The sequence below is a fragment of the Lissotriton helveticus genome, chromosome 7 (genome assembly GCF_964261635.1).
Source record: "Lissotriton helveticus chromosome 7, aLisHel1.1, whole genome shotgun sequence".
NCBI lineage: Eukaryota > Metazoa > Chordata > Amphibia > Caudata > Salamandridae > Lissotriton > Lissotriton helveticus.
Genome location: NC_136068.1, coordinates 1,179,077,998 through 1,179,102,030, shown reverse-complemented (window position 1 = coordinate 1,179,102,030; position 24,033 = coordinate 1,179,077,998). Strand labels below are relative to the sequence as shown.

Below are 24,033 nucleotides of genomic sequence, written 5' to 3'. Positions count from 1 at the left end.
CTCTGAAACTCCAGATGGTTGTAGTCTAGTGGGTAGTGAGTTCCATATCTTACCAATTTTGAAATTTGCTGCACTATGTTGCCCACAAAGAATGCCAAAAGTGTATACATTTCAGCCCAGTCTATGAAGTGTCTGATAGATGGTGGTAAACGGATTGGAAGGTTTAAATGCACAGATCTTTTTGCCTGTTACCCCTCCGAAAGAAAGGGGGCTTACTAGCCTCTCCCATATAAAACAGTGGAGTTTTTTCTATGCCCTTATAGTATGTGCTGAGTTGCATGCTATGCATGGAGTGTGCAGGACAAGGGCACCATGTACATGTTTCGTGGGTCCAAAACTTTAAACTCTAAAGTTGCCTGGGGGACTGGGGGAATATACACCTGCGCTCTTCCAGTCCAATACCTTAGAGCTACCCCCGCCACCCCCCGCCCCTTCCTGTGTTGTGCTGCGCATAGAACTGCGGTACAAAAGAGGGGGGTGGTGATGGACGGAGCATCTGAACCGATCAAACACTCACACCCAGTCAAAAGATCTGGGTTTAATCCATCACCGTTCTTTAGCCCACTCTGCCACCCCAGTTCAGACATGGCTATATGCAAATCAGTCTGACCCTGTGCCTCATGGGAACAGTGCAGCCCGAACTGCCAAGCCATGCCTTCCCTGGACCGGAAACAAGCTTCCGAGGACCGGTTTCTGGCATTCCAGCTGTCTTCAGCCCGGCTTGCTTGAATCCAGTGGCAAAGTGAGCAAGGGACTCACGTCTGAGCATACCCTGCCACACTTATGGCGGCCAAAAGCGGTACAAAAGGGTGTGGTGATGGACGGAGCACCTGAATCAATCAAACACTCACACCCAGTCAAAAGATCTGGGTTTAATCCATCACCGTTCTTTAGCCCACTCTGCCACCCCAGTTCAGACATGGCTATATGCAAATCAGTCTGACCCTGTGCCTCATGGGAACAGTCCAGCCCGAACTGCCAAGCCATGTCTTCCCTGGACCGGAAACAAGATTCCGAGGACCGGGTTCTGGCATTCCAGCCGTCTTCAGCCCGGCTTGCTTGAATCCAGTGGCAAAGTGAGCAAGGGACTCACGTCTGAGCATACCCTGCCACACTTATGGCGGCCAAATGTGGTACAAAGGGGGGTGGTGATGGACGGAGCATCTGAATCAATCAAACACTCACACCCAGTCAAAAGATCTGGGTTTAATCCATCACCGTTCTTTAGCCCACTCTGCCACCCCAGTTCAGACATGGTTATATCAGTCTGACCCTGTGCCTCATGGGAACAGTCCAGCCCGAACTGCCAAGCCAGGTCTTCCCTGGACCGGAAACAAGCTTCCGAGGACCGGTTTCTGGCATTCCAGCCGTCTTCAGCCCGGCTTGCTTGAATCCAGTGGCAAAGTGAGCAAGGGACTCACGTCTGAGCATACCCTGCCACACTTATGGCGGCCAAAAGTGGTACAAAAGGGGGTGGTGATGGACGGAGCATCTGAATCAATCAAACACTCACACCCAGTCAAAAGATCTGGGTTTAATCCATCACCGTTCTTTAGCCCACTCTGCCACCCCAGTTCAGACATGGCTATGAATCCAGTGGCAAAGTGAGGGCTGAAGACGCCTGGAATGCCAGAAACCGGTCCTCAGAAGCTTGTTTCCGGTCCAGGGAAGACATGGCTTGACTGATTTGTACCGCGCATAGAACTGCAGCCTGAAGGCCTATGCTGTGTGGTATCTGTCACAGTCAATATTTATAACAAGCATTGAAAATGCAATAGGTCTCGCAATAACGCGAGTCTGAACTATTAGCATTGTAAATGATTATGCCCTTTATTTTTGCGTTCTGGTTTTTGGAACATAAATAAAAGGCTTTGCCATTTACAAGGCCTATAGCTTAAATTTGCGTTAAAACGAGACCTATTGCATTGCAATGGTGGTGGTGCTGCTGAGTTTTCGCTGAATCTGCACCCACAATCTGCACCCGTGTGTGAGTGGCGTTGCGTGTGAGTGGCGTTGCGTGTGTGAGTGGCGTTGCGCGTGTCAGTGGCGTTGCGCGTGTGAGTGGCGTTGCGCGTGTCAGTGGCGTTGCGCGTGTCAGTGGCGTTGCGTGTGTGAGTGGCGTTGCGTGTGTGAGTGGCGTTGCGTGTGTGAGTGGCGTTGCGTGTGTGAGTGGCGTTGCGTGTGTGAGTGGCGTTGCGTGTGTGAGTTGCGTTGCGTGGCTGACTGGCGTTGCGTGGCTGACTGGCGTTGCGTGAGTGGCGTTGCGTGTGTGAGTGGCGTTGCGTGTGTGAGTGGCGTTGCGTGTGTGAGTGGCGTTGCGTGTGTGAGTGGCGTTGCGTGTGTGAGTTGTGTTGCGTGTGTGAGTGGTGTTGCTTGGGTGAGTGGCGTTGCGTGGATGAGTGGCGTTGCGTGGATGAGTATGAGTGGCGTTGCGTGTGTGAGTGGCGTTGCGTGTGTGAGTGGCGTTGCGTGTGTGAGTGGCGTTGCGTGTGTGAGTGGCGTTGCGTGTGTGAGTGGCGTTGCGTGTGTGAGTGGCGTTGTGTGTGTGAGTGGCGTTGTGTGTGTGAGTGGCGTTGCGTGGGTGAGTTGTGTTGCGTGGGTGAGTGGCGTTGCGTGGATGAGTGGCGTTGCGTGGATGAGTGGCGTTGCGTGGATGAGTGGGGTTGCGTGGATGAGTATGAGTGGGGTTGCGTGGATGAGTATGAGTGGGGTTGCGTGGATGAGTGGCGTTGCGTGTGTGAGTGGTGTTGCTTGGGTGAGTGGTGTTGCTTGGGTGAGTGGCGTTGTGTGGGTGAGTGTGGTGTTGCGTGGATGATAGTGGGCTTGCGTGGGTGTGAGTGGCGTTGTGTGTCTAAGTGTTGCTGTGTGGGTGAAAGTGGCACAGAGCCTTTGATGTGACATTTCAGGTGCAGAGCATGAGATTGATGCAAGGAGCAGGCATGGGAAACAAAACCTTCCTGATGTGAGAGACGATAACGGGTGCATATGCATAGGAGGAGAATACAGGTATATGGCATGTGAAGATATCAGGTGGAAAGATTGGGTAGGGAAGATAATAGGTTCAGGGCTTGCAAGGCATGAGTAGAGTAAAGCATGACAAAATGGTGCAAGGCATGAAAAGAAACTAATGCCAGGTGTGGAAATTGAGGAGTAAAAATAACGATACGGCATGAGATGTCCAGCAAGAGAATATAAAATGTGTGCCAAATTCAGGTGGCATGGGTAGGTAATCTAGTTCAAGCAACTGTGATATAAGTGACATCACAGGCTTTGGTGTGCAAGGCTAGCGAAGGGCCGTCACTGATGTAAGGCTTAGGAAGAGAACATAAAACGTCGAAAACAAGGACAGCGAACAAGATAGCTGTCTGACCGTAGCTGATCCGAAAGTTGCCTTGTTTGCTATGATTACAAGTGCAAAGAATGTCCCGAGAAGGTAGGGAGTGCAAGGCATGATACAGGAAATTGTGTGCCTTAAACCATGGTAATGTAAGCAAACTGATACAAGTTGATCGGCCGGGAAGCGGCCAGGAAACACAAGTACGGCCGGCCACATAATTAGGGGAGGAGAAGCCGCACAGCACACGCTGGGAGAAGCCCTTTGATGTGCTGTGCGGCCGCGATGCGCGCTCTGTGCTGGGGGAGGAGGGAGGGCCATTAGGAACAGGAACAGATGGCCATGAAAGTGTATGGGCCAAATGCGCGTGCCTGTACGTGCACTCGAAGAAAACGCCACGGAAAAAAGCGGTGGTTTGACTATCCGATGGAGCACTTGAATTCTCCCCCATTTCCCATTGCTTCGCAATGGAAAAGGACGAGACCTAAAAAGCTTGAACAGCTGGTATGAAGTCCCATTCCAGCACTCAGTCTGCCTGCACGGACAATGAGACCTCTCCGGTCCTCAGAAGGAATCCCCCTTCAAGTGTAATCAGTGCACCAGACTACTCTGATAATTCCACATTTTAACACTTGTTTATCATTATGTGCAGTGCTTAAGTTATTCAGTAATTGAGCTCTTGATACACTATTTGTACAATGTTATGCTTAGAATGGTTCTGGTATTAATGTTTGTCTTTATACGATTGCGCTGACTGTGTGGTTTTTAAAACGCATACATACACATTAACCAAAAATATGTACAAACACAGTCCCCTGACTAGACCAGGTGGAAGACTTTCAATTTCAACATAAGCGCACTTCAAGAGCAATGGCAGTGCAGGTAACCTACCAGAAATAGGGTTCACTTTTAAGTTGATAGACATTACCTTAAAGTTCATAGCCTGCACATCACTGTTAGTAGGGATAGAGTACCCCACAAGGGGTAGGGAATCACCTTGAGCCATGTCATGCTTGGCATTCCATCAAGGATGTGCCCCGTGAACCTAATGAATGAAACTGAGGTTTCACCTCGAACATTCCCCCCCAAAGGTGGCCGAATGATCTCAGAATAGTAATACTTTGCGATGGCATCACATACCCTTTAAAAACACCGTCACCTGAAGTTTTACAAGACTGGAAACGTGACTCTTAAAAACAACAGTCTCTCTGGCTCAAGATATTTAAGCGCCTCGATTGAGTCTTCAAAATAAATGGATCCACTTCTGCGGTTTTAGAAGTGTAGGCGTGACACGTGTATTAGCTTGGATGTGCTTCAAGGCAGTGCACGCTACATAAAGCCTCACCCCTCAATGAACAAGTCAAACCGAAACCTAAGAGCCGCGCACGTGAGCTTCTACCGTAGCCAGCTCACGTTGCGCGGCTCTTAGGTTTTGGTTTCCAAGGCGCATGGCAGAGTCGGATTCTGACGCGCGCGACCCAATCCCAAGGCGCGCGTCGGAATCTGACTCTGCCATGCGTCTTAATGGTGCACGCGGCCACCTCTTGTCTCCACTCGTTAGGTCTCGGCTAGAAGCTAACACGATCGCTATAGTTCTCTGCAAGAACGCGCTTCGCGCGCTTCTAGCCGAGACCTAAAAAGTGATGCAAGCATGGAAGTGCCTTTAATCCGCACACAATTTTATTAACCATTAAAGTATAAAAGTAGAACGGAAAGCCACAAACCCATAGCGTCAATCAGAAACGGAAATAAGCATCATTAATGCACATGAGACTATGCCTAAAATCTCTCATGCATCCTCTCCTAACTACCTCTTTCTTTTCTTCCCCGAAATGCATATTTCGTTTTTTCGTTCATACTATGGTGGTTACTGTCCAGGTAGGTTGCAAGCAAACAACAGTCTCTCTACCAATGGTGATAGTCTTTTGGTTATCAAACTCAAGCCCACTTATTGTCAGCCTGGGGCAGTACCCAGATTGCCACAGATAGGAATATGTCTACTTGCCACGCCATATAGAACAAATGTTTGAGGTCTAGAACCTGGACTCATCAAACCACGACTGTTATATGTCCTACATTGAGTAGGCTAATGCACAAAGTAATCACCCAAGTGCTGCATTTACCTTGTGCATTGTTTGTTTCTGCCTCATTACAATTAAGTTTTAGAACTCTGGGAACAGCTGACTGCCTGAAAACGTTCCAAAAACAGATGATTCAATATCTCATCAGGGCTAAGAGAAGACATTTCTGCATTTGACCCAGTGATTTATCCATGTTACTAACTTTAGTAAGGCTAATGAGGTTGGGAGTCAGGGTTTCTTCCTGAAGTTTTGTTTGTCTTAAATAGCACATCATAATAATTGCAGTTTCTCATCTATTGTTGATGGTGGTGTTCCAAAGTTGCCAGTTCATAATTTGTGCTGGTGGTTGCAGATAGTGGACATTAGCTCTCATTTTTGAGTTACAAGACTTTTTTTAAGGTCTCAGTAAAGGACAGCTTTAGCTGTCTGTACATGGGGACTGCTGTGGTCAGCTTTAGATCTTCTGGCTCATGATCGGTTGGCTTTCTTGTCTATCTCCCTACAAATGAGTTGTATTCTCCCATTGCTTTTGTTGCTCTCTTCCCTGTTCATTGTTCTCCTCATCATTCCTTCCCTCCTGTCTTTCTGCTTTCACTGTTGTCCTCTGCTCCCCCGTTCTTTTTTTTATTTTATTTTTTAACTTTAACTAATTTTTTTTCCTCCAAGTGTTCTTACTCTCTCTAAATTGACTTATCCCTCCGTCAACACCTGGTTCTCCCTCCCACTTGCCATTCTTTAGTATTTCATATTCACTTAGTGGCTGGCATTGGCGAAATGCTACCCGGCCACTTGTTTTTTTTTGTTGCTCTTGCTCACTTTATTTGAAATGTAATGGTCATTGGCCATGGTAACAAAGAAGGCTTATTTGGGTTTGTCATTTCTACAAAGCTGCCTTTAAAAAGACAGCAGTCCGTTAAAGGCATATGAGTTTCTTATTTTGAATGGGCTTTAGTAGCTTTGCTAATACTTTCAAAACACTTTTAACATACAATAGGTCTGTTGCAGAACTTTCTGTCACAGCTTAAATTTTCTAAATCTAGTGAGATCATTAGTAAATTAGTTATGTTAAGCTAAAAGCATCTTGCCATTTTGTCTTTGGAAATGTATGTGCTGCTCATTCCGTGGAGTGCAACTATATGACATCCATAGATTGGCCTAGTTTTAATCTACATTTAGAATACTAGCATTATTATTGGCAGTGCTTGAGAAAGACAATTTGTTTTTGGATTTATTTACTAATTTGTTTTTGTTTTGTGTAGGTGCCATGGGCTGGTTATCAGAATAGGTTTACTGTAGATCCTCGACTTGTGACTCATCCCGCTGCTATGGCATACAACATGAACTTACTACAAGCTCATGGACGGGGGTCTCCTATTCCTTATGGCGTTGGACATCATTCACCTGTTAATGTTGGTCAACAGGGCACCCAGCAGCAGCCTCCAGTGCAGGAAAAAGATCAGCAGGAGCACATTCGAAATGGTAAGCCCTGGCTGGTTTAGCAGTTAAAGCAAAGCTGATTCAAAAAGCCAAATGTTCATGGGTAGTAATTACATAAGTATTTTTTAAAGAAAGCAAAACATGACCTTTCTTTTTGACCATGGTATAAGATTTGTTCTTTAACCAGATTATTTAACAGATGTTAGTGAGTAGATTACAGTACTCATTTCCCTTATGGTGTTTGTATCAGCCATTGTTATTTGCGGGTTCATCTGCACTTGTCAGGATCTAATCACCATCTTCTGTAGTGTAGTTCCTATATTCCCAATAGGCTCTGCGCATTGGAATAATATATCCTATAGATGTGACATAGGACTTATGTCTACTAGGTCTCTATCGAATATGTTAGACTTAATTGTGAGTGCCAACTAGCTCAGAGGTCACTAGAAACTTTCTCGAGTTCACAAGAAGGGATTCAGTTTCTGACAACCGCATAAACATGACAATTTTGTTTCACCAAAATAAAACTGATCTTCAGAGTAGTGGAAACAATAGATAGATATTTCACTCAGTCAATCGTGCATGCTTCGTTTCACCAGAGGTGCAGAGAAATAGAGAGACGGCGTTTTCAATAAAAGGATTTATTGAACAGTCTTCTTTCTCGAGCATAAGAAATGAAATGCTACAATCGTAATACTGGTTGCAAAATATAGTGAATACAGTAAAAAGAGTAGGATAAAATAATACTGTAAGAGCATTGTATAGTTCCTAGACCATAGATAAATGCATACATAAATAACAGAGGCTAAAAGTACTCAACTGGTGCTTCTAAAATACGCCTACCCCGATGTACCTAACCTAAGCTTAGTACGAGGGAAGAAGTAAGTGAGGTGTAGCATAAATGTAGTATTCTTTGCCAAGAATCTGTCCAAGATTTCTCTTAGGGTCTAATCAGCTCCGTACCTTGAATTGGAATGAAGAAGGCCTGACTCAGGACTCGATTTCCCAACAACCCGCAAGGGTAGCTTGGAAACACTGGAGTTGGATTTCTCGGCAGGAGAAAAGACAGCGTCTCTCTCAGTGCGTCTGCTGGAGGGTCGGCTTCCTTCGGCACTCACAGTAGCAGGGCGCGTCGGGCAAATAGATAGTCAAACTGCTCCAAACCACCGTGTGTTTGCTATGGCAAGTGTGGGCATATTTATACCTTGAAGGTACCGAGTTAGACGTAAAGGTGGACATAATAACGTCATCAAAGAGTCTCAGTTCTTTGAAAACTCCATGAGTTCTTGGACAAGTCAGTTTTCGAGCAAGGGTAAGTCCCTAGCTGCTGAAGCCGAGTTTTCCAAGAAATCGCTGTAGATTTTCGGACCTAGTGGAAGTAGCCCTGCCGTATTTGGACTGCATGAGCTATGTCTAAATATGGTTATGATTCTTATGCCTATACAAGGATATGATGATTTATACCTATATTAAGGGCATGAATCGGGAAAATTACAATAGAGTCCTAAAATGTTACACAACACCCACTCCACGTTATCATGTCCAGCTAAGTTCAAGCACTAAAACATATAATCTAGAGCATTTGTTTATAGTTCCACCAAAAAATACATATAAAATACATTTGAAATGGTTGCACACGAAAAAATGAGCATTTGTACTGAACGCATTTAAAAGGCAATGATTTCATCGTAAGCACATAGTATGACTTTGGTAATGCTAACCGAATGAATCATGAAATTAAATTTTTGAAATGTCTCTTTTTTACAGAAAAAAAGTCGACACCATCCTATAGCAGAATATACAAACTATTTTGGTTTCGGTATGTGTATTAGGTCAATATTGTTCCTAGGAAGTATTCAAAGAATTCTTGTTCTCTAAGATTAGTTATACTTTAAGCAGATTGCTTTGTGCCAAAGTTCATTATGTGTTGGAAAAAAGTCAAATCAAATCATAGAAAAATACAGTTCCAAAGTTAGAAGCTTTTGTTTTGAAAAAGGTGAAGGTCGAATTTCAGATTTCAAGGAACGCAGTGTGCTAACTTCAAAAGTTATTCTCGGTATCAGGAGAAAACATTAAGGGCCAGATGTAGGAAGGCAAATACCGGTAGGTAACGGCCGATTTCGGCCGTTACCGACCGGTATTTGGAGTTTGGGATGTAGGGGCATGTTAAAATACAGATTCGGTAATTTACCGAAACTGTAAAATACCGAATCGGTATAATTACCGAATCTGTATTTTGACATGTAGGTAGCACTGTAATCAGTGCTACAGGGGTTTAAGAATTCTTAATTTACCACCAAATAGAAGTTGGTGGTAAATTATGAAAACCCTTTAAAAAGCATTTCTTTTGCTTTTTAAACAGTTATACACGACTGTGACGAAATGCACACCATGGTTTATCCTGTTTGCACTTAATCGTCTCCATGGAATTTCTCTCTCTTTGCGTGCAGCCCGCGAAATATGGTTTTGCCTTCCAACCACTGGTAAATATATCTCTCAAGAATGGAGCGTGTTTCACACTCCTTCACGGACGCACAGCGGGTTTCTTTTTACACAAATGATGACACTGACTGTTCCATTTTAAATCCGTATGTTTATTTCATTCCTCCAAAGTTTAGAATGTTATCAATGTGAATCGACAATCACATATAGGACACGAAAATGCCTTTCCAACTTTTCAAGTGTTGCAGTTTGTAATCCCTGACGAAGGGCTGAGATAGAGCCCGAAATGCATTGGATGAAGGATGTTTGTGTAAATGTATCCACCGTGCTGCAGGAAGAAAAGGCCTGCTTGGCAAACTGCAACACTTGAAAAGTTGGAAAGGCATTTTCGTGTCCTATATGTGATTGTCGATTCACATTGATAACATTCTAAACTTTGGAGGAATGAAATAAACATACGGATTTAAAATGGAACAGTCAGTGTCATCATTTGTGTAAAAAGAAACCCGCTGTGCGTCCGTGAAGGAGTGTGAAACACGCTCCATTCTTGAGAGCTTTTTAAACAGTGCCATGTTGCAGACATACATGCCCTAAGGGCATGTATGTCTGCAACATGTGCACGTATGTCTGCAACATGTGCACCCATGCACAATTGAGAGGTGCAACAGGGTGTCAAAGTGACAGCCTGCCACCCTTCAATGTTTCCCCCAATTACCGAATCGGTATTTACCGATTCGGTAATTGACATTCATTCCTATGGGCCTCCAGGCCCATAGGAATGAATGGCAATTACCGAATCGGTAATTACAGAATCATACCGATTCGGTAATTAAATTGGTGAAAATACCTACATCCCGATTGCCAGTTCTTAAATACCGAATCGGTATGATTCGGTATTTAAGAATCGGTAATCTGGGATTACCTACATCTGGCCCTAAGCCGTCTAGGCTGGCAAAGAAATAGTCTACCACAGTAGATGAAAGTTGAACCACTTCATTAAGAAGGTCAATTGTACACAGATGTGAAACATCGCCGTCAGCGTCAGTCGCATTAGCAATGTTCGCAGCAGATGGTACCTGTGTGCCTGTTGGTCCGTGTATCTCACCTTCAGCTGGAATTGCCGGTGAGATACAATGAATGCCGTCATCAGGATTGGTAGCCATTGGGGGCAACACAATACATGAGCCGTTACTGGACTCAGTAATGCGTCAACATCCGTTGGCATTGCCAATGGAAGTGTTAGACAGATGTCTAACATGCATTCTTCTCCACAAAGCAGGCATCGTAGAACAGGTAAGATGCAATCTTGCCAGATTGGTCTGAATGACAGGAACCATGTGGTATTCAGATCTCTCAAACGAGCCAAGCCAAGGATCTGTGTTATTCTTTTACGATACGTCATTGCCATGAGAGCATTCTCCATGGTAATTTTGGTATCGCTGGTGTCCGGACTTGCCATAGCGGAGCAGGAGGAATACAAATAGTATCCCTGCTATGAGTCCCAAGATGAGAGGCAGGTCGTCGAACACAGAGTGCACGAAGTTAGGAAAAATGCCCAGGACTGCTTCAAAGGGTGCTAACAGTCCCGAAAAAATAGTCTTAAATACATGTACAATACCGCTGGTATCAGACAAGTTTAAGATACGACCTAACATTTCTGCGAAATGTATTGGGCAGTTTGTTGATAATAATGCATGTATCTCTGCAGAGGACTTTGCAACTTGCAGATCATACGTCTCTCTGGACGAGGTCAGTGGCACCGTTTTTTGGAAAAGAATGCCTTTCATTCTGCTTAACCTCTACCGCGCTACCGCGTTTTCCCGCTGTGCGCTGGAATTTCAAAAATGCGCGGTTTGTGACAAAGCCAGCTCGTCATCCGCGTGGCGCAGGTAACGCCCATGACGAGCTGGCTTTGTCATCAGCGCTGAAGGGGTTAAAGTATCAATTCGTATAGAAGAGATGTTCAGTGAAGGCCATAGTGGCAACTCCCCATCTGTCTTAGTTTTTGGAAACAGCACTTGGATACAACAAGTGACCCTGGCTGACACACTAACGGGATAGGCTATTCCTGGCATTATTCCACAACAGCTGTGATCATTCAGCATTATGTAGCTTCCATTGGAAAGCTGCCTAAAAATTGGATTTATCACTGCTGCCGGGGAACCCTGCAGGTGGCATGATAAGTTGTTTGAAGAACCCTCACAGGCTCCAAGTAAATGAATGCCTTGACACAGAAGTGTACCGCTTAATGTGGGTTTTACAGTTTTTTCCGCTAAGAAATACCTCCTTTTCCTCACTCCAACATTTGTGTGTGTATGGCAATTCCCAGGTCGACTTTATGTATTCCTTACCCAACCTTTCATACAGGCCTGCTGGTATGTGTTTTAACCCGTTGCGTGCTGCCGTCGGCCGTTGGCTGTCGTGAGCACTACCTTCTTAGTGCTGCGCACGGCCGACATGGCCCCGCCCGCATAAGGAAACACCCGCACCCGTTAATGAGTTAAGCAATATTGAAACTGGAAAATCGTCACTGGTATCGTGATGGTGCCATGTATTATCCATTCAACTGATGGTTTCTCAGAAACGGTCAATGGTAATCACTCCAGTTTTTCTATGCTCAGCACCGTATAGTCTGCTCCCCTCTGTGCCAAAGAGATTTTATCTGTAAGGTTAAATACAGTAAACAATGACGTAGTGTTGATTAGACGCCTAGGCACATAGCCAGAACGAAGGTTTTGTAACGTCCGGCCTAACAGCATTATAGAACGTAATTAAGACTGGTCATGTTTGTAGGAGAGTAGGGTCTGCTTTCCTATGGTCACCCCACTTTTTGCTTTTTTGCTTCACTGATTTTCGACTTAGATGTGGCTGTGGGCCTGCTAATCAGACCCACAGCCCTGCTGTTCTCTCTCTAAATTCACACCATGTACTATAAGTACATCACCAATTGGGAATTGGGTCACTCTTGTGAGTCCCTGTACAGTGTACTATAGGTAAGCAGGGCATAGGTGCACCCAAGGCCTACCAGGGGCTGCAGCACATCTTTTGCCACCCCTGGCTGACCATCCAAACTGACACAACTGGCTGATCACTCAGCTGGGGCAAGGTCGTGTAATCACCCCTTGCTGAGATATAGTATACCTATATCTAACCTTATATCTAGACACATATACACCTATAAGTCACTCCTATGGCAGGCCTTAACAATCCTGGAGGCAGAGTGCTTGGTTTTATGTGAGATGGAGCTCTAGCATGAGCTGAGCCTGTCTGCAGCTTTCGGAACCATGTCCTTATAGTTGTTCTAGGATATTGCCATACCATATACTCTTAAGTGCATTATGTACCTCGCGGTCAGATGCTAACTTTGGTTTGGCTTTATCAAAACATGTCGTGTAAGGTGTCATACACTTTGGAATACTACCCCCTCGCCAGTTCTGTCGACGGGGGTAGCAATCCACCCTTCTAGAGGGAGAAGACATGTTGTTCCTACTAATCCCGGTTAAAGTTAACCAGAGCCTCAGCATCACAAAATGGATGGTGCTGCCACAGACACAAGTCTGACCTCCTGCTCCTGGGAGTCCTGTCTTGGGAGGTGCTAGCACCACCCCAGACAGGCTATAGTGTATTGGGGCAGGGAGGGCTGAATGAAATGAGACACTGTCTGGGGCACACAAGGTGTTCCATGCATAGTCCAGTTCAAACCGGTGCTGGGGCACTCCATCCCCAGCTCTGGCGCGAAACTGGACAAAGGGAAAGGGGTGTACTCACCCCCTTCCTGGGTCTCCCCCATAGGAGGGACCTAGCAGGTAATACAGCCCCTAAATTTGGTATATAGGTAGGAGCTGAGTCCCAAGACTTTAGATTTATCCTGACTGAAACTCTGAAACGAAACTCTGGACCTTCGAGGATCTACTTTGCAAGAAGATGACTGAAGAATGTCCCTTGTGGTCAAGGAGTGACCCCCTGCACAAGCAGGCACCATCAAGCGATCAACGGTTTGCTATGTCGACGCTCCCGCCGGAGCCCAAGCACAGAGCCTGACAAGACCCGGACTACCAGACTTCCAACAGCCAGATCCACAGTCACAGCAGAGCTGAGACCCGTGGAGGCGACGAGAGACGTGGGACCAGCCATCTTGGAAAACCAGTGAATTGCTTTCCGTGCAATTTCTGAGGCACCCTCGAAGTTGTGCATTGAGGATTGAGAAGCCACAGCCCCGAGCACCAACTACACCGAAGATCAGCCCCCCACACTCCACGAGTTCTGCGTGGGGCCCTTCTGCATTTTTCTGCTCGACGCGTCTGTCCGGTCACTTGCCCGTTGGCTAGTGGCCTCTGTGACGATGAACCCTTTGATTTGCATCTCTGATCTGGTTGCTCCAGACTGGCCCCTGCTTCCCTGAAAAGGAGAAGCCCATCAGACCTTGCTGGACTGATCAAGAAGCCATCTTCGATTCCTGCGTGGGTTGCCTTGGCCAAGGCTTGTTGACTCCAATCCGGAAGCCGACACCGCCGACAGCGAGAGCCTTCGTGGGACAGTCCGTATCCAGCTCCTGGTCGTTGTCGACACCTCCTGGTCCACGTGGCTGCAGAGACAAGTTTCACAACATCACCTGATTGCTTCGCGACATCGCCTGGTTCCTTCCTGGTCACTGGCTAGTGACCCAGACTCTGTCCCCTCTGCTTTCAGGCACTCTTCATCCTCGATCCGCCCTTGGATCCACCCGGACACTTCTCTCCTGGTCGCCTGCAGCATCTTTCTCCAAGGCTCCATAGGAATCAGCGACGAAACCCGACACACTTTGACACCTATGCACCCGCTACCTATGGGTGAGGTAACGCGAGTATTTCGGTACTCCTGTGGGTATTGACTATCCTAGTGTCCTAGTTTCAAGTAGCTTTTCCCTAGTCTATCCGGAAGTGTCCTAAAAGAACTAGTTTCCAATTCTTTCATTCCCATTCTAACTCTATGGTAACTTGCGTGCGTGTAAAGACACTGCACGCGCATCCCGTGGGCCTCCTGCTCCCTAACCTTTGGTAGTACAGCGTAGCCCCAGCGATTCTCCAGGCCCTAGGCCTTTCCTTTGTTCGTGACGTGGTTCTTATACCACTTTTTTAGTATATGGTTCGAAGTGCCCCTAGGGCATTACTGTATTTTGTGCAACTTATTGTATTTTAATTAAGTATCTTGTTATGTGCTGGTGCCTCTAACCTCATAAAGAGTTCAGAGGATTGTGTAAGAAATAAGTACATATATATTTTGATATACAACCTGTGTGGTTACCTTTTACTTGGTATTAAGGGGGTTACATATGGTAAAACAGCTGGCTTCACATGCCCTCTTGAGTTTAGCCTAAGACTGCTTTGTCCATGCTACCACTAGGATAGCTGGTCTATAAGGTTGACTTTACAACCATCACCATAAGGGTTGTTTGGACTGGTGCAAAGTGCTCACTAGAATAGTGAACATCAAATACCAGGCCAACTTCTCACATTGGTGTGCAGTGTTGGGATTTGAGCTTGCTGTTGTTTTACGAATTGTAATCTTTGCAATATCATTTGAAAGATCATACAGGTACCTATAGGTACATATAAAACAAGACTTAGAATACTTAAGTTCTACTGAACTTAGTTGTTGTAGACCAAAGGGCCTAGCACACCCTGACTACAACTCCTAGGGAGGTTTAGTAGGAAAACACTTAGTGTAGGTAGGTGCACACATCACACCTCACTAGATCATGTCTGCCACAGGTGATCTAAGTGTGCCTCTACCTGTGGGGAGTGACCCTCCAAGGGCACCCCACAGATATGAAATACACAAATTCCAAGAGCTGAGACACTTGTGTACCACAAGGAGGTTGAAACAGGGTTCCAACCCTACCCTTCAGCACCTAATGGAAATCCTAGAAGAGTATGATGCTCATAAGGCATCTGGCTCATGTCCTACAGGGAATGCAGATGAGGTCCTACCCTCAACAGAGGATACCACTGATCCTACTATCATAGATAATGAGGATGAGGTGGAGGCAGAGCACTCTGAAGATGGGGAGGGTAGCCAAGGCCAGGTTCAGGTTAGAAGACTTAGCCAGGCCAACTTAAGCCTATTTGGGGCTGAGAATGGGACAGCCCCATTCAGGGCTTCAAGTGGGTTTAACCAGAGGTATAGGAGGGAAAGATCTCACTCAGGTGAATCTCTCCACTCCAATGCCCCTAGAGGTTCTCAGAGGGGAATGAATTCCTCTCAAAGGAGAGAACATGAGGCAAGGATGAGGGAAGTCCAACTCAGAATAGAGAGGGAAGAACTTGCCCTAGCCCAAGCAAAACTTGCTTTAGCAAGGGAGCAAAAGTTAAGTGGATTAGATTCCACTGGTGGCAGCAATATCCCTAAGGATAAAGACAGGGCCTATGACAATAGACACCTGAGTAAGATTGTGCCCCCCTATAGAGATGGGGATGATATCCACAAATGGATAACTGCTTTGGAGAGGGCCTGCAAGGTACAGCAGACCCCCCAAGGTCAGTGGGCAGCAATCTTATGGCTCTCCTTTGCAGAAAAAGGAAGAGACAAGCTCTTCACAGTTAGTGATGATGATGCTAACAATTACACTGTCCTGAATAGTGCTCTAATTGATGGGTTTGGCCTAACCACTGAACAGTACAGGTTGATGTTCAGAGATACCCAAAAGACACAGACTCAGGACTGGACTGATTTTGTTGATTGTGCCACTAAGGCTCTGGAAGGCTGGTTGCTGGGAAGTAAAGTTAAGGACTATACATGATTGTATAATTTGATCATGAGAGAACAAATTCTTAACAATTGTCAGAACCAATTGTTGCACCAACACCTGATTGACTCAGATTTGACCTCTCCCCAATAATTGGGAAAGAAGGCAGAGAAATGGGTCAGCACCAGGGTTAAGCAGAAACCCCAGAACCAAGGTGGTGATCAGAAAAAGGCAGACCAAAAAGATGGGGATCAGAAACATAAATACCAGAAGTCTTCATCAGGCCCCCAAAATTCTAATGAAGGGGGGTCCCAAACTTCTAAGAAGAAAGAAAGTCCAAAGAAACCTTGGTGTAATTATTGTAAATCTGCCTCTCACTGGTTTACTGAGTGCACCAAGAAAGGTACAGCACCCACCACTGTAGCCCCTAAGGCATCTGCACCCCCTAGTACAGTTAACAGTGGTAGTTCCCAACCCAAGGCTATAGTGGGGTTAACCATAGCTACTGAGGTGGATTCTGGCCGAGTCAGGATCCCCACTCAGGCTGTTCTTGTCTGTAATGTGGACATGGCTATGTCCTCAACTGTGAGTCCCAGTACTCTGGGCAAGTACAGGCAAACACCTTTAATCAATGACAAAGTGGCTCAGGCCTACAGGGACACATCTGCCAGTGTCACTGTGGTGACACCTAACTTTGTGGACCCTGGACAGATTGTACTGGGTGATAATTACCTGGTGACCAATGCTAGCAATGTCACTACTACACATAGTGTGGCAGTTGTTAACTTCTCCTGGGGAGGGGTAACTGGCCTCAAAAGAGTTGTGGTAAGTGCAGACCTCCCAGTTGAATGTCTGTTGGGCAATGATCTTGAAAACTCAGTATGGTCAGAAGTGGAGTATAGGACTCATGCAGAGATGTTAGGCATATCAGCACATGTCCTTGCTGTGACCAGGTCACAGGCCAGAAAGGGCCAAACTGAACAGGCCTTGGATCCTGAAACTATGGACCAAGTGCCACCCAAGAAAAAGAGCAGTAGGGTTAAGGCAGTGCCTTCCCCCCTGCCCTCATGTGAGGATCGGTGTAGGAGAGTAGGGTCTGCAATCCTATGATCACCCAGATTTTTGCTTTTTGCTGCACTGGTTTACGACTTTCCCTGGCTGTGGGCCTGCTAATCAGACCCACAGCCTAGCTGTTCTCTCTATCCAAATTGTACTTAGGTACTGAATTGGCACTGGGCCCTCTCCAAGTCCCTGTACCCAGGGCTGAGGTGCACCCAGAAGTCTCCCAGGGGCTGAAGCATGTATTGTGCCACCCCTGGATTGACTAACTAAAACTGACACAACTGGCTGCACGACAGCTGGGGCAAGGTGGTGTACTCACCCTTTGCTTTAGATATAGTATACCTATATCTAACCCTAAAATGGACACATAGATCTCCTATCAGTCACTCCTATGGCAGGCCTTAACAATCCTGAAGGCAGAGTGCTTGGAATCGTGTGAGATGGTGCTCTGGCATGAGCTGAGCCTGTCTGCGGCTTTCGGGATCCATCCCTTAGCCGTTTCCATGATATCGCATACCATATACTCTTAAGTGCATTATAATCCTCGCGGTTATGTGCCAACTCTGGTATCGCTTTATCAAAACATGTCGAGTAAGGTGTCATACGAATTGGAATACTAACCCCTCGCCAATTCTGGCGACGGGGTTAGCATTCCACCCTTCTAGAGGGACACGACATGTATGTAACCCCTAACCCCGGTTAAAGTCAGACAGAGCCTTAGCATCCACAAAATGGATGCTGCCACCGAGACACAAGTCTGCCCTCCTGCTGCTGGGAGTCCTCCCAGAGCAGGAGATAAGGACAAAGGGTTTCCTGCCAGGGGCGGTGCCAGCACCGTCCCAGACAGGGTTTTGTGTATTGTAGGTAGGCAGGGCTTTAGAGGAAGGTGACTGCACGTGGCACCCCGGTGCTCACTGTGCATAGGCTGGCTGGAACCAGTTCCAGGGTCACTCCAGACCCTGTGCTGGGGAAAAGCCCGCCAAGGAAGTGGGTGTAACCACCCCCCTCCTAGTCCCACCCATAGGGCAGGACTTAGTCGCGTGCCAGCCCCCTTTTACAGGATAAAGGTAGAGACTGGCCCCCTTCCAAATCAGATCATCTTTGAATCCTGAAACTACTTTCTGCGAAAGGAACTCAAGACTTCTTCCTAAGATTTCTCCCTTGTGACTAAGGAGTAGTCACCCTGCACCCGCAGGCACCATCTAAGAACACTGCGGTCTGCTGCAAGTCCTTCCTCCGGAATCCGACTGCCCAGCTCGACGAGAACCGGCTTCCCTGGCACCTCTGACCTCTACCTGCATCATCAGTCACGCTGAGATTCGTGGGTGTGACGAGACCTCGAGGGACCGGCCATCTTCAAGACTGCACGACTTCTTTCCAGCAAGCCCGCCGAGTGAATTCCTGGTGAGTGCTTTGGGGTCCGAGAAGCCCCCACCCTGAGCAGCTCCAGCACCGAAGAGCAGCCCCCCAGCATCTCCACGATCTGCGTGGGGCCCTTCTGCTTTTTGCTGCCCACCGCGTTGTTTGGCTACTAGCCCGCTGGCTTGTGGCCTTCCTGACGACGCCCGACGACATTTCTGCTGCTGGTCTGGTTGCTCCAGACTGGCCCTTGCTTCCCTCCATCTGAGAAGTACCCTGGACCCTCCTGGTCCACTCAAGACGCCATTTTAGGTCCACCGCGTGGGCCTTGCATTTGCCAAGACTTGTTGCCCAATCCTGGGTCCAGCGACGTCGACAGCAAGAACCTTCGTGGGACAGCTCGCACCTCCATCCTGGTCGCCGACAACGCCTCCTGGTCCGAGAGACTGCAGAGCCCAGCAGCGCCCACTCACCTGACTGCGGTGACTTCGCCCGGTGCCATCCTGGTGCCCACTTAATCACTGGCTAGTGATTCAAGAACTTGGTCCCCTCTGCTTTCAGGTTTTCTTCTTCCTTGATCCAGGCTTGGATCCATCGAACTTTTCCTCACTGGTCGCCTGCCAGCAACTTCTTCCTTCCAGGCTCCTGGTCCGGCAACGAGATCCCCGACGTCTTTTCAGACCTATGCAGCTGCAGCCCCTGGGCTAGGTAACTTCGGCACTTCGGTGTCCCAGCATAGCCTCACTATCCTAGGGTCAGGATCCACTGTCGTTTTCTTCCTACCAGGTCGGGTTCGCCCGTGAACACTAACTTTGCCTTTACTAGCCTCCATAGACTTTGTCCCGCATCCCGCGTGAGAGTGCACACTCTGCACCCGAGTCCCCTGGGTCTCCTAGTAGTAATCTAACGATTCCCTAGTCCAGTCCTAGCGATTCCAAAGCCTATTAGAACTGTTACTTACTTGCTAGTAATTCGCATTCCACTTTTAAAGTATATGGTTTTTCGTGCCCCTCGGGCATTTGTGTATAACGTGCTAACTTAAGTATTTTCGTAAGAGTTTTGTTGTGTGCCTAGCACCCTGTCCTCATAAAGAGTACAGGGTTGTTGTGATTCTAATAAATACACTGTTTATTTTCATAACACTTGTGTGGTGTCCTTTCACTGGGTGTTCAAGGGGTAATGTGATGGTAAAACAGCTGGCTTAACACGCCCTCTAGAGTCTTAGCCTTAGACTGCTCGTATCCATGCTACTAGGATAGCTGGTCTATAAGGTTGACTTACAACCAATCATCAATAAGGGTTGTTTGGACTGATATATAGTGATCACTAGAATAGTGAGCACTGCACATCAGGCCAACTTCTCACAATCGGGCTTCTCAGGAAGCTGATTCTGAGACTCCTGAAGGAACTGTCCTAGAAGAACTTGAACCTGACAAGGTTGAGTTTCTTGGGACAGGGGGACCTTCAAGGGCAGACTTGAGGCAGGCACAGTTAGACTGCCCCTCTCTTGAACCCCTTAGACAGCAAGCTGCTTCTGAGGTTGCTGGGAATGCTACAGGTACCCATAAAGTTTACTGGGATGAAGGACTCCTTTATTCTGAGGGTCGAGACCCCAAGCCTGTTGCTTCTAGGAGGTCGGTCATACCTCAGACCTTTGGAGGTTTCCTTCTTACCTTAGCCCATGATATTCCCTTAGCAGGACATCTAGGCCAGAACAAGACTTGGGACAGGCTTGTCCCTCACTTTCACTGGCCCCATATGTCAGAAGATACTAAGGAGTTTAGTCGCTCCTGTGTGACCTACCAAGCCAGTGGCAAATCAGGTGGCACCACAAAGGCCCCCCTCATACCACTACCTGTGGTGGGGGTACCCTTTGAAAGAGTTGGGATTTACATTGTTTGACCAATGGATCCCCAAACAGCCTCTGGGCTCAGATTTATACTGGTGGTAGTGGATCATGCCACCAGGTATCCAGAAGCTATTCCCCTAAGGACCACAACAGCACCTGTTGTGGCAAGAGCCCTCCTGGGAGTTATCTCAAGAGTGGGCTTTCCAAAGGAGGTTGTCTCAGACAGAGGTGCAAACTTCATGTCTGGGTACTTGACTGCTATGTGGAAGGAGTGTGGTGTTAATTGCAAATTCACTACACCCTACCATCCACAGTGCAATGGGCTTGTTGAAAGATTCAACAAGACCCTCAAGGGTATGATCAAGGGTTTACCTGAAAAGCTTAGGCGAAGATGGGACATCCTTCTACCCTGCCTTCTGTTTGCTTACAGAGAGATCCCACAAAAGGGTTTGGCTACAGCCCTTTTGAACTTTTGTTTGGGCATCCTGTAAGGGGACCCCTATGTCTGGTGAAGGAAGGATGGGAGTTACCTCTCAAAAAGCCTAAACAAGCCATAGTGGACTATGTACTTGGTCTCTGCTCCAGGATGGCTGAGTATATGAAGAAGGCTTCAAAAAACCTTGAGGCTAGCCAAGAACTTCAAAAAGCTTGGCATGACCAAAAGGCTGTGCTGACTGAGTACCAGCCAGGACAGAAGGTGTGGGTGTTGGAGCCAGTGGCTCCAGCAGCACTCCAGGACAAATGGTCTGGACCCCACACCATTGTTGAGAAAAATAGAGAGGTCACCTACTTGGTGGAACTTGGAAACCCCTAGGAGCCCCCACAGGGTGCTCCATGTCAACAGACTCAAAGCATATGTTGACAGGGCAGACATGGGCCTGCTCATGGCTACAGATGATGGACAGGGGGAAGAGAGTGACCCTCTCCCAGACCTGTTGACTCAGAACCCTGATGATGGTTCAGTTGATGGTGTGGCCTTAGCTGGCAGCCTCACTGACCAACAGCAACGGGACTGCAGACAAGTTCTACAGGCCTTTAGACATATGTTTTCATTGACACCTAGTCAGACTAACTGGTGCACCCATGAGGTGGACATTGGTGACAGTCTGCCTGTGAAGAGTAAGATCTACAGGCAACCTGACCATGTCGGGGACTGTATAAAGACTGAGGTACAGACAGTGCTTGAGTTGGAAGTAATTGAGCCGTCAGAGAGCCCCTGGGCCAGCCCAGTAGTCCTTGTAACAAAACCTCACACCCAAGATGGTAAGAGAGAGATGAGGTTCTGTGTGGACAATAGAGGTCTCAATGCTGTCACTAGGACAGATGCTCACCCAATTCCAAGAGCAGATCAGCTCATTGATAGATTGGCTTCTGCCAAGGTTCTGAGCACATTTGATTTGACATCTGGCTATTGGCAAATCAGGTTAGCTGACGATGCCAAGGCCAAAAATGCTTTCTCAACCCAAGGAGGTCATTATCAATTTGTGGTAATGCCCTTTGGCTTGAGGAATGCACCTGCCACTTTCCAAAGGTTGGTGAACCAAGTCCTCACTGGGTTGGATGACTTGTGTGCAGCTTATCTTGATGATATTGCGGTCTTCAGCTCCACCTGGGAGGATCACCTGATCCACCTGAAGAAGGCTTTGGAGGCCCTGCAGAAGGCAGACCTAACTATCAAGGCCACAAAGTGCCAGATAGGGCAGAGTAAGGTTGTGTACCTGGGCCACCTTGTAGGTGGAAGTCAGGTTCAACCACTGGAGAGTAAGATCCAGACCATCAAGGACTGGGCTCCTCCAACCACCCAGACACAGGTCAGAGCTTTCTTGGGCCTGTCTGGTTACTACAGAAAGTTTAAGAACTACGGGTCCATTGTGACACCACTTAATGACTTGACTTCTAAGAAGATGCCAAAAAAGGTTCAGTGGACAATTAGCTGTCAAAAGGCATTTGATGACCTGGAGAAGGCCCTGTGCTCTGCACCTATCTTAAAGAGTCCTGATTACTCCAAAGAGTTTATTGTCCAAACAGATGCTTCTGAGTTGGGGGTGGGAGCTGTGCTTTCACTACTTAATGTAGATGGTCAAGACCAGCCCTTTGATTTTATTAGCTTAAGGCTGACCCCTAGAGAGAAACGTTGGTCGGCTATTGAGAGGGAGGCCTTTGCTGTGGTTTGGGCCCTGAAGCAGTGTAGACCATACTTGTTTGGCACTCACTTCAAAATTCAGACAGACCATAAGCCCCTCTTGTGGCTAAATCAGATGAAGGGTGAGAATCCCAAACTGCTCAGGTGGTCCATTTCCCTACAGGGGATGGACTTTACAGTGGAGCACAGGCCATGGACTGACCATGGCAATGCAGATGGTCTCTCCAGGTACTTCCACTTAGAACATGAAGACACAACTGGTCAAGGTTAGTCTAATGTCCCTGCGTTTGGGGGGGTGGGGGTTATGTGGGAGAGTAGGGTCTGCTTTCCTATGGTCACCCCATTTTTTGCTTTTTGCTTCACTGGTTTTCGACTTAATGTGGCTGTGGGCCTGCTAATCAGACCCACAGCCCTGCTGTTCTCTCTCTAAATTCACACCATGTACTTTAGGTACATCGCCAATTGAAAGACGCAGTGGTGAATAGTCTCAAAACTTTCCTTAATGCGCTTGACCTCACCCAAATATGCAACAGCCCAACACATGATAAAGGTTCGATACTCGATCTCATCATCGCCAAAGAGGACTCTACCCAACTGGGGGCAATCCAACCTTGTGATTGGTCAGATCACCACATCATCACCTTCTGTATCAATGAAAAAGTCAAACCCTCCCAGGCTCAACCCACCAAATCCAAGATCTGGAAAAGGGACATGAAGAATCTTAACCCTAACTCCCTACCTCCCCACACCTACAGGCTCCTCCTTCCCCCTGCTGGCGTCTCTGATGTTCAATCACTGACCGACATCTACCTCGACTCTATGACCTCAATAATCAACGAAGCCGCCCCACTGCAACTAAAGAGAGTCTCCACCAAGAGCTCGAACCCTTGGTATGACGGCAGACTCAACGAAGACAGGCGTGCTATGCGATCGGCAGAACGCACTTGGAGAGCTGACCCCTCATCACTACATCGCAAAAAGCTTAAGAACATGAGAAATGCCTATTTTAGGAAAATCAAGCGTGCGAAATCTGACTTCTTTAGCCTCCAGCTTGACCAAGCGAAAAACCGACCAAGAAAATTGTTCGAACTAGTCAAAAGTCAAACAAAGCCGCAACCCTTACAATCAAACAACCCAACAAGCGATATCCCACACAGTGAAGACTTTTCCGCCTTCTTCAAGCTAAAGACCGACAACATAAGAACTGATCTCCTCAATGATGTAAGCCAAAACCCTGGACACATCAGAATGTCTTAACACTCAGCCTAAAAACAGCGCATCATGGGCGTCCTTCGACACCTACTCTGAAGAAGCAATACACAGACTGCTCGGTACCTTGAAGCCCTCTAATCACCTCACAGACCCCCTACCTGCTAACGCTGTAAAAGACTTCACCACCATGCTCCTCCCACTCTGGACCAAAATCATTAACAGTTCCCTTCAACAAGGTCTCATCCCTGACTCACTCAAGGTGGGGCAAGTCACGCCCATACTCAAGAAACCTACAGCTGACCCGTCTGACCTAAACAATTACCGTCCCATCACAAACATCCCCACCTTGGCCAAACTGCTGGAAAAATGTGTACAACTCCAACTAACAAA

General features: G+C 47.2%; 1 protein-coding gene across 4 annotated transcripts in view; it reads left to right on the top strand.

Annotated features, from left to right (window-relative positions):
- The window catches only part of HELZ (helicase with zinc finger), a 1,775,655-nt gene that overhangs the window by 1,447,509 nt on the left and 304,113 nt on the right, over positions 1-24,033 (top strand). For all 4 annotated transcript variants that reach the window (XM_078654323.1, XM_078654320.1, XM_078654322.1 and 1 more), the window contains exon 26: positions 6,675-6,894. In XM_078654323.1, the coding sequence (XP_078510449.1) occupies positions 6,675-6,894 (220 nt within the window). The remainder of the gene's footprint in view (positions 1-6,674; positions 6,895-24,033) is intronic.